Source organism: Poecilia reticulata, linkage group LG17 (assembly GCF_000633615.1).
Source record: "Poecilia reticulata strain Guanapo linkage group LG17, Guppy_female_1.0+MT, whole genome shotgun sequence".
Taxonomy (NCBI): Eukaryota; Metazoa; Chordata; class Actinopteri; order Cyprinodontiformes; family Poeciliidae; genus Poecilia; species Poecilia reticulata.
In genome coordinates, this window is record NC_024347.1 from 11,174,373 (window position 1) to 11,184,738 (window position 10,366).

The 10,366-nt window shown below is 40.3% G+C and overlaps 1 protein-coding gene across 1 annotated transcript in view; it reads right to left on the bottom strand.

The window, feature by feature from the left end:
• Positions 1 to 675: 675 nt before the first annotated feature.
• Positions 676 to 10,366, bottom strand: part of LOC103479350 (rap guanine nucleotide exchange factor 4-like) — a 28,589-nt gene continuing 18,898 nt past the window's right edge. The window contains exons 8-28 of the mRNA XM_008433719.2: positions 10,266 to 10,350; positions 9,840 to 9,900; positions 8,866 to 8,942; positions 8,170 to 8,316; positions 7,856 to 7,950; positions 7,223 to 7,308; positions 6,412 to 6,490; positions 5,786 to 5,936; positions 5,597 to 5,685; positions 5,489 to 5,516; positions 5,314 to 5,389; positions 4,378 to 4,524; positions 4,182 to 4,279; positions 3,972 to 4,097; positions 3,693 to 3,871; positions 3,511 to 3,601; positions 3,331 to 3,381; positions 2,575 to 2,662; positions 2,306 to 2,370; positions 2,140 to 2,194; positions 676 to 1,807 (exon numbers count right to left, since the gene is read on the bottom strand). Of these exons, the coding sequence (XP_008431941.1) occupies positions 1,680 to 1,807; positions 2,140 to 2,194; positions 2,306 to 2,370; positions 2,575 to 2,662; positions 3,331 to 3,381; positions 3,511 to 3,601; positions 3,693 to 3,871; positions 3,972 to 4,097; positions 4,182 to 4,279; positions 4,378 to 4,524; positions 5,314 to 5,389; positions 5,489 to 5,516; positions 5,597 to 5,685; positions 5,786 to 5,936; positions 6,412 to 6,490; positions 7,223 to 7,308; positions 7,856 to 7,950; positions 8,170 to 8,316; positions 8,866 to 8,942; positions 9,840 to 9,900; positions 10,266 to 10,350 (2,002 nt within the window). The 3' untranslated portion in view covers positions 676 to 1,679. The remainder of the gene's footprint in view (positions 1,808 to 2,139; positions 2,195 to 2,305; positions 2,371 to 2,574; positions 2,663 to 3,330; positions 3,382 to 3,510; positions 3,602 to 3,692; positions 3,872 to 3,971; positions 4,098 to 4,181; positions 4,280 to 4,377; positions 4,525 to 5,313; positions 5,390 to 5,488; positions 5,517 to 5,596; positions 5,686 to 5,785; positions 5,937 to 6,411; positions 6,491 to 7,222; positions 7,309 to 7,855; positions 7,951 to 8,169; positions 8,317 to 8,865; positions 8,943 to 9,839; positions 9,901 to 10,265; positions 10,351 to 10,366) is intronic.

Consider the following 10,366-nt stretch of genomic DNA (forward strand, 5'->3'; position numbering starts at 1 on the left):
AAACAATTATGTTTTTGAAAAAAACTTTTGTTTACAAAACAACCATTAGGAGATAGTCTTAAAGATAGAAAGGAAAATATTCTGTAGAAATATGACTGAGAAGTCACAGTGGAAGACCTCCTGCTGACTGGTTGACTTCAGACTGTGTTTTGCTTATTTGCTGGATAATATGACTCGTCTCCCACATTGCCCTTTGCCCTTTTCTGGTCTCCATGGAAGTCATGTCCAGTTGYAAATGTGCCTCCTTGGAAAGAAAGACTCCAGGTCACCACACACAGACAGTAAATTTAAAATGTCTCATTATTCCTTTCAGCTACGTTTAARGGAGCGACAACTTCAGGAGCTCACAACKTGTACCGGAGCGGTTTGTAGGGATTTACGTTTCTGCCCTTTAGTCAGCGATCAGCAGTTGACTTAAAACAATTTCCAAAATCCTCTTACAGGATGCATCCCTAACTATGGACAATCCCTCATTAAGCAGTTTTAAACCAACTGATCCAGATAAGAACTGCAAATGAATGGCGCGTACATCTGCCCACGTTCTCAGTGATGAAGTCGATAAACCTGCTCACCAGATTCTACAAGCCAGACTTTTCTATAAACTTAATCATTTGTTAGCTTACATGAGCTAGATCCTGTTCAGAAATTGCAGTATTATCAAGTCGTCAACACTGATAAATTTGCTATTCATTTATTTTTTATATACAAGGCAGACTACACATACAATACACCTTACAGGCAGCTTTTTTGGGGGAAAAAAGCTACTGAATTTCTCAACACATCATCACAGCAAAAGATCCTGAGATCAAACGAAAAAAAATGAACGGCACGCACTCCRAATGTACACATACAAAAATAAAAACCACACAGACTGAACACAACTGGTAGATAAGACTGGGGGTTCCCTTTAAAAGGTCAACTAAATAAAATCCCTACAGATCTACAGAGATCCAATCAGGCAATTTGCATTTTCCAAGAGATGCTACTTCTCATGTCTTTGACATAAAATGTAATACTTTAGCGTCCGTTTTAAACACCTTCAGGGCTCGGATCAAACTAATACTCTTGTTGAATCATTTTAAATGTAACACGTATAATCCTAYGGATTTTAAATACTTTGATTAGAATAATTTAGATTATTAGGCAAATATGTACTCTCAGATTTCTGTATATAATAGGATATTAAAATAAAGTCTAAAGCACTAACGTCGGTAAGTGGGAAGTTGGTTCRACAGGCAGGTTCAGTCTTTCGTTGTAAACTCTGCTTCCTCTGGGTTTAACACAACAAYACAGGACACTCTGATAGAAATCCACTGTATAGAACACAAAGCCTATGAAGTTCAAAACCATGCAGGATATTTGATTCACGTTCTATACACCACAGATCTATCTAGCGGGTCTGTAGAAACAGTACTAACTGGTACGATATAAACAATCGGTCAAGGATTTAAGACAGAGCAACGGGAGAGCAGCTGACACGGTTTCCCTTCAGTCCAGCAGCGGGAGGCGCCGTTTTTAACGGCACAGTACGAGTCCTTGAGCCCGTCACAGATCTAGGAATCACTGCTGTGATTTGCTACTACAAGTCCACTTGTTGGGCTGCGTCAAACCGGTGACGCGTTTGTGTACTTTATGCCAACGTCACGGAGCGAAGGCGTCGGCGGTGGAGGGCTTGCGGCTCATGTCCGCCGAGGCTCCAGCCTGTAGGAGAGCTGCGTCAGCGCCCTCTGGTTGTCGATCACGCAGAGTTTCCTGACGTAGCCCCGCACCTCTGCCTGGTTCTTGTTTGGCTGGCAAATTTCGGGATCTGACGGAGYACAGAGAAACATTTGGTACCGGATCCTTCCCTTCCACGTTTTCCCACATTTGTCAAGTTGCAACCACAAACTTTAGTGTATTTATATGGATTTTATGAGATTTGGCRTCACAGAGGTTATGCAGCATGCATTACCATTATTTATGCTGATGCTCTAATAAAGCAATTTGCATCCAGAAGTAGCAAAATATATTATGCTACGCAGCCCCACTAGCGTCCCTACRTGCCAAAAACTGGAATTTGGTTGTTGCAATGTGACAATATGTGAAAAAAAGGGAGCAAAAATACCAATAGCACTGCTGCTGAATAATGTACAAACTTACTGAATGGTTGGCTTCGACAGTGTCTCACTTGTCGWATTGTGTTTGCTATAATACGCTGATGAAACGATACCAGCGTGTTAGATTGTTATGTCTGAACAGGAGGAACTTTGATGCAGTCGGAAAAAGTATTTCTCTGACTTTTTCTTTTAAGATCAAAGGAACTCACCATTTTCTCAAAATTGACCATATTGTCAATAAAAGTCTTGTTGCCCTCGTGTGTAAAAGTCATATCTGTAAAGAAGGCGGCAAAGATCATCTGTTAGCAACAAAAAGAGAAACGTGTTGCATATTTGGAGTACATGAATGGAGAACTGGAGCTCTCTGGAGACAATTTGTGTCTTGAAGTTTTCCTTGTTTAAAAGGCTAGCTCAGTCTGTGTTTGTGTGTATTTTTTTTTTAAACTATCAGAGACGACACGGTGGCTCTGAGTCGCACCTTTGAGAAGCAGCGGCATGAAGGGGATGATTGGAGGCTCCAGCTTGGTGACAGTGAGTCTGTAAGATCGGTGGTTTCTCGACGGGTCCTGTTGTAAAACAGATACATGAGGTTAATTTAAAAAATATATAAAGGTCAAATCTCTCATTTAAATTCTCTAAATAAAATAAAAAGTATGTCCAGTGTWTAATTTCTTCCTTGGTTTTCGTACCAGCCTCAATTACTGACAACCCCTGGTAAAGATGTGGGAATTTTTTTCTTTTTTTCATTCAAATAGCATAACATTCAACTTTTTTTTTTTTATAAAAATTGAGAATATTTATATATGGAATAATTGTGTTTAACAAAATCAWAAGTAGTACAATTAAAGGTGCGCCAGGCATTCCTGGCATCTTTTCCAATAAAACAAAAAGGACAAACATTAAAAATGCAAATATAATGTTAAATCTAACACTTCCATTGCTCATYAATGTTTGGTCAAATCAAGTATTTTCAGTCCTGATTTAGTTTCTRCACATTTCAACACATTTTTCCACGGGTGCCACTAACTGTGGTCACTGTATATTTCAGTGCAAAACAGTTTTTTGGGTTTCTTTTTATATTACTATAAAGAAAAACAAGACTAAGCARGAAAATATGATCTTTGTTACTCTGATCTTACTGAATAAATCTCAAACATGTATAAAACATTGGATTAAATAAAAAAAAAAGTAACGGTAAGACGATGTTAATAAGGCATTTCAACGCAAAGCTCACCATCATGCTCTCAAATTCGGCATAAAACTTCTTAAACTTGGTGGGGAGTTTCTGTCAAAGACAAAAACAAAAAACAAAAACAGAATGTATATATGACAGGAGATTTTTCTACAGTTCTTATGTAGATTAGGTTTACAGTAGATTAACTCGTGGATTAGTTGGTTTTGCTGAAAGCTTTACCTCCCATGTCTGGCTCAGCCTGCTGACAGCAGGGTTGCTCATCCCCATAATGATGGCAAAGAATGAATTGAGGTTCTTAAATTCTCGACAGCTGCAGACGACAAAAGGGAACGCGTGTAGTAAAAGCCTGAGTTTCTTGTTGATATCTGCTCAAATCTTTTACGTTCACTAAATGTGCTCACTGTGCAGCTATCTTGATGAATTTCTTGAGAAGCTGCACTCTCTTGCTGAGCTGAGTGCAGAGGCAGACCTCGGTGACCACCCACAGCTGAACCTGGTTGAATCTCCTCAGGAACAAGTCCAGATTAGCCGTGGTCCTTCTGAAGCTGTGCCGTCCAAACGTGTGGTAGAGCAGCTCATGCTGAGGAAARGCACAGGGAGAAAAAACCCACACAGTCATAAAACCTCTTTAATGTCTTCGTCATCTTACAGAGAAACTCGAGATTTTCAGCACAYGACACCTCATGTACGCAGCTGAACAGCTCCCAGTCGAACATGGTCATCTGATAGGCCAGGTCCTTGGAGCTCATCAACTCAAAGGTTGACATGGAGCCGGCAGACGGGCCTTCCTGGTCCGGGAGAGGAGCCTGACGCAAACAGGAACAACACGTTTGCGTCTTTATAAATTGGCGGGCCGAGACGAGAGAACGGCGGCCACGTCAGTCGCTCACCAGACCGCTGAGTTGCTCTCGAGGACAGGCGAACAGGCGACCGTTTATGCTCAACGTAGAAAACACCGACACGTCATTAGGTTTCAACAGCTGCTTCTCTGTCACAGACAAAGGAGGGGGAGGGGGGAAAATCGTATCATATCAACGCTGCTATGTTAAAATAAATTTCAAGACGCTCCGCGTTCTTTTCTCTCACCACCGGCAGAGCTGAAGTGGACCAGCAGCAGCTCCTCGGTGGTGCCGAGTTTGTCCGACACGGCGCTGATGACCTCCTTCCCGGTCGCTGCCACTGGGATCCTGATGGTGGTGTAGGTGTGGTCGCTGCAGTAGACCTTCAAGAGGACTTCACCCAGGTAGAAAGACGATTGGAGAACCGAGGTTAAGAGTTAGCCAGCTYCTAAACTGCGACGTCAGATTTAGCTTTTATCTTAAATCCTATAAGATATTTTATTCAGTTATCACGCTGGCCAGCGTTTACTGCAACGGTCAACAAGCCTTGAAATAAATCCCCGAATTCCTGATGGGTTTTGTAGCACTTTTCAGGTTCAACTCGGCCTGTAAGATACGAGTTATTTCAATGGTTTTTTTTAGACATCTTTACCAAAATAAAATTGGCCTGAAATGTATTTTTAAAAATTCCAAAAGAGAATTCTGCTTCTGTCTTCTTATCACGGCCTCACACTTAGATGTGGAAAAAAAACAACCGTCTTATCACTCAATATTTACTGAATTTGAATTATGACGCATTTTTCTAGCCAGTAAATTTCATAACGATCTACTAAGAAGCTGTCGGTGTCAAATGATTACAGGGCGACTTACTGTCATCTTGATTCCTAATTGGCTGTTTCTTCTGCAGCCGCTCCTCCCCGTTGCTGAACTGTCGAATCAGGGTCTTCTGTTGGATCACATGACATTACCCAGGTCACTGCGATGCATTTGGCATAAGCCTAGCANAAAGAGAATTCTGCTTCTGTCTTCTTATCACGGCCTCACACTTAGATGTGGAAAAAAAACAACCGTCTTATCACTCAATATTTACTGAATTTGAATTATGACGCATTTTTCTAGCCAGTAAATTTCATAACGATCTACTAAGAAGCTGTCGGTGTCAAATGATTACAGGGCGACTTACTGTCATCTTGATTCCTAATTGGCTGTTTCTTCTGCAGCCGCTCCTCCCCGTTGCTGAACTGTCGAATCAGGGTCTTCTGTTGGATCACATGACATTACCCAGGTCACTGCGATGCATTTGGCATAAGCCTAGCASAAACGGTGAACAGTAATACTCAGCGCTGCTCTTTGCAAACCTTTTTTGTTGATTTGACTTCCTCTGAGCTGCAAAGAAAACCRCCAAATATAACTTCAGGTTTACAGAAATCACACTCAATGATTTAAATTGAGAATCCGATGCGTACTGTAGCTTCACCACTTTCTCCAGGTCAGGCACCAAGTCTTTGAGACCTCTCAGTGTCCGAGAATCATTGGACACGCTTCCGTACAGCTCCTTCAGGGAACAACAAGTCAGAGCGCGCAGAGCTCCAGAGGCAGCCAAGTACCTGGCTTCCTTAAAAAATAATAAATAAATAAAACCATGCTATATTAACCTCCAGGAAAGAGATTGCAGCAGGCTCCTCCTGTAGCAGGTAGGTGTGTGTGTTCGCCCAGCGCAGGGTCAGAATGAGGGCCCTCCTTTTGTTGTTGAGCGTGTACTCCAGCCTCTCCTGCTCAGAGCCCGGTGGAGAGACCACGTGGTAGGTACACCCAGGGTTTAAGGAGAACAACAAGTAAACTGAACTTAAAGATTTTATTTTATCTAAGATGTTAATTTTTATATCTGATTTTTTTTTTTAGGTTGAATTGATACAGAATCAATCTGGATTCAAGATATTTCTCTTGCAGTCAAAGACTTCACTTATGAGTTATTGCATGCATTAATTAAAGATATGTCAGTGAATATGTATTATAGGTATTCCAAGAAAAAAAAAAGAAAAGAAAAAGACCAGGAGTTTTGATTTGATTCTGGTAAAAAAAAAAAAAAAAGGGGGATTTCATACAATTCAGAAAGTAACTAAGGCTCTGGCTGTCTGTGTGTTAATGATGACAGCTAATAAGCCGTCAGTACAAAAGTTAATACAACGCAAACTGTTTTGCATGCATTACATTAATAGGACGTAACAATAACACTAACCCTGACACATGAAACGTTTGAAGAGCAAGATAAAAAGGATATTGTGCCATTAGTAGAGGGCATAGTTGGCTGTTTGGCATGAAGACACAGTGCATGAGAACAAAATCATCCACTGCTGGGTCTAAAAGGTAAGAGAAACAACAGAACAGTCAGGGGACGGATAAGAAGAGCATAGTGAAGCACAACACACACACGCACACGCACACACACACACACACAAAACGTTTCAAAAGGTAATGGTGATGAAGCTCACTGTACCGATCCTTCCTACTAGACAGACGACATACAAAGGCCCAAAAGGTCCATAATCCATTAAACATGTCATTCAGTACATCAAGAAATCATTCAGTCAACATTAAATTAGAAATGAATTAATTAAAATGTGCAGTCATCAAGGTTTCTGTGCTGCAGCTCTTTCAGCAGCACTGAAAAACTGCTGCTAGCATCTGATTGGTTAATCTCCACAGCAACTACTTTAGACCAATCATCTTCATCGTAGCATTGTAATGATATTTCACTAGAAAAACAACAAATTTTGAACACAAGAGCATAAACCAAAACGCACTGCTGCTGTTCTCAGTGTTTTTGATGGTTAGGACAATTATTTGTTTTTAGCTTTAGGTTTTGTTTCATTTTTTTCCTTCTTATTTGATATGTAGGCCTATACATATCAAATAAGAAGGTTACTGTTTGCAGTTACTGATTGCTTTAAACTTTTTATTTCTAATTGTACTTTGAAACATATCACAGCTGGGTCATCTGTTTAACTTTCAGTTCTTTTTAGAGTATCTTTTCAATCAATGAAAAGTTGACAAACCTCCTGTATTTCGTATTTGTTTTTCTGTGCCGTTACCTGGTTCGTTGTGATGAATGTCCAGTCTCATAGTCTCCAGGAAGTGCTCAAGAATCTTCTCTGGCGTTCCTGATATCACAGTGTATCTGCAAGAAATGAGAAATAAAAATAAAAACATTGACACTTAGAGAAAGTATCATGTTGTCTATTTTGGGGAAATTTTTTTAGGAACATAAAMCGYAAGTTAAATAATCAATCATAAAGTAATACATATCAAATCAGCACATTTCAGCAACAAGACAGTTCAAAGTCAACAATTGAAACATTACATTTCTGCATTAAATTTGTATTTGTTTACATTTTTATTATAAGACTTGTTAAGCGATCTGCATGCTCCAAAAATTAGGGTAATGACCCACTAGCCCCAAATATGTAAATWAAAAAAACATAACARRTCTGTGAGTTTTCATCTTCTCAATTTGGACAATTTGACTCTAATTTTTAACTGCTGTGTATTTATGGCTTCAAACAGACTTATGTAAGTAAATGTTTACTCCGTGCTGAAAATCATTTCAAACACATGATGATCTACTGTGGGAGGCAGATCCCAGGATCGGGGTGATCTGATCTAATTCTCTAAAAATAATTAAGACCATCATGGGTATTATTTTAGGATCCACACGTATCACTTACTTGATGCTTCCCAACGTGGACGCCCTGTGGCTTTTTTCTAAAACCAGCACAGCCTGTTCATGCTCTTTCAAACGCACCGTGTTGGCTTCCACATCCTACGAAATATATTTAGAGCAGCATCAGTGTAAATACAGGCTCTGCGGTGCAGTACCGCCGACCCGACACAGGAGGGAGACAAAGTCTAAGCAACAACGTTTATTGTATCTAAAAAAAAAAAAAAAAAAAAAAAAAAAACTCCCAGCAATATTTTAAAATAGGGAACTAAATGTTTTTAAGTGTCTGTAAAAAAAAAAAAATTAAAATAAGGGTCCAACCCTGAGTATCCTGTTGAAGTCCTCCTTATCCACACGGAGGAAGTGGCAGTTGTCCTCTCTCAGGACAATGGAGGCGGCGCGAGGTGAATCTGTGACCAGGGCTAGCTTGCCAAAGTCATCCCCCTCATGGAGTGTGCACACCACTCCCTAAAACATCCATAAAACGAACACAGAGAGAAGGTCGCAGTCAGACACAAACAAACTCCGACACGAAGGCAGCCGGAGCGTCATCCGGAGCGCAGAAGAGACACCAGACAGGAGCGCAAACAGGGGCAGCGGTGAATCACCAGAGTCCGCCTGTTCGTTTGCATAGAGCCAATTATAAATATAAATGTGCGATCGCAGCGTGCATCCGCGGCATTTGTTTGCACACAAGTTGCGYGGTGGGATTTTATTTTTATTTTTTTTTTGCCTGTGCGTGCAATCCATCAGGCCGGTTAGTCACTGGGATGAGTCAAGCCGGGTCGCGGATGTTTTTGCCAAACTGCGTTGCCGGGGTTTCCCCGTCTCCAGATGGCACAAATGCTCTTGTGCGTTCAGGTCAGATGTGATAACTTCTGCGGTCTCGTCCATTACAGACAGATGAAATGCTTTCGGATGAAGTGGTAAACCATAAAGAGGCTCACGTGTGAAAATCCAAACAACGAAAACACACCAGCTGATGTCCAGCTAGCGGAGGAATGCATCCAGACGCACCTTGCCGTAGATGACCACGTTTACAGAGCCCTTCTGGATGATGTACCAAGAGGTGCCCTCCTCTCCTTGGTTGAACACTGGACAATAAAAACACACACACACATATCAGCCATATATAATCATCTTTACGCWGTCATGTARGGAAATGCATTTTATATATTTTTTACATTTTATTTTGTTAAAGCACAAACTGGTAAGTGTAACATGTTTTATTGTAATTTTAGGTGATAGACTAACAGACTCTAGTAGCAGCTGAATTGTTCATGCTAAAGAAAAGCAACCCCACAGCATGATGCTGCCATGTCCCCATCTTTGTGGGGATGGCATTTGCATCTTTGTGACACAAACTGTGTTTTGCATGTTGGGCCAAAAAGCTAATTTTGTGTCGTCTGACCAGACCTCCTTTTTCCCCACATGTTCGCTGTGTCCAAAGCTTGGCATGTTGTTTTATAAAAATAAAAAAAACTGATTTAAAACCTTCCTCAACTTTCCTCCTGAACTATTTGGTGTGTTCCCTGTTCTTCATGATGCTGTTCACTGATGTTGTCAAACAAAACTTCACAAAAAAAGCTGTATTTATGATTGAACTACAAACAGCTGGCTTTTTTTTTGAAGAAAATTGGTTGCATCACATTTTATTCAGTGGTCTCAGTATAAAATTTATAGAAATTTAAACCGAATTTTCTGATTTTTATTTGGAAAWTTTTTTTGAAAGATTACATCTCCTTTCAATTCCAATTTAAATGCATGAACAACTTTTGTCTATTACATAAGTCTGTCCACCAAATCCACTGATTACACASCGCCTSTCTTCACAGGGACAATAAAATTCATAAAGTCRAACTTTTAACACCAACTTAATTGCATTATCGGTACAGGATTCACTAAAACTACAGAAGAAAAGGAACAAATTTAAATGAAAGTCCATTTTGAGCAGCATTTTTTACAATACAGGCCAGTAACATAAAACTTACACACAGTTCCAGCTTTTGCATGCGATTCAAAAATCACAACGCTTGCCAGTTCCCTCTTCACCTGCAAGCAAAAAAAAAATACAGAAACAAAACAAAAACYGTAAATCTATACCACCTCTGTTCATATGCCAGGGTTGAATGAAAACCATCAATGTTTTCTTCACAATGACCGCACATGCAGGCCTTTAATCTTAACAGAAGACTAGATGATATTAATATAAATGGTGGCGTTTTGATCTGATTACGACCAAAATTTTCAGTTTGATTCATCAAACCACGTACAGTAGCACAAAACGAAACCTTCATGAGCCGACTTGAATTTCGACACTTTCCTACAAGGATTGAGAAATCTGTGTCAAGCTGTTCTGAGGAGAACTCGTTATCTGATGCTACTAAGGAAAACCAAAAGCGAGGCAGCAGACTCACAGTGTTGGAGAGGTGAGATAAGGCCTTGATGTGAAGCAGCTCATCGTAGATGATCTCCAGGTCATCTGCTGTCCTCTGCCCTGGCCTACACACACACACAC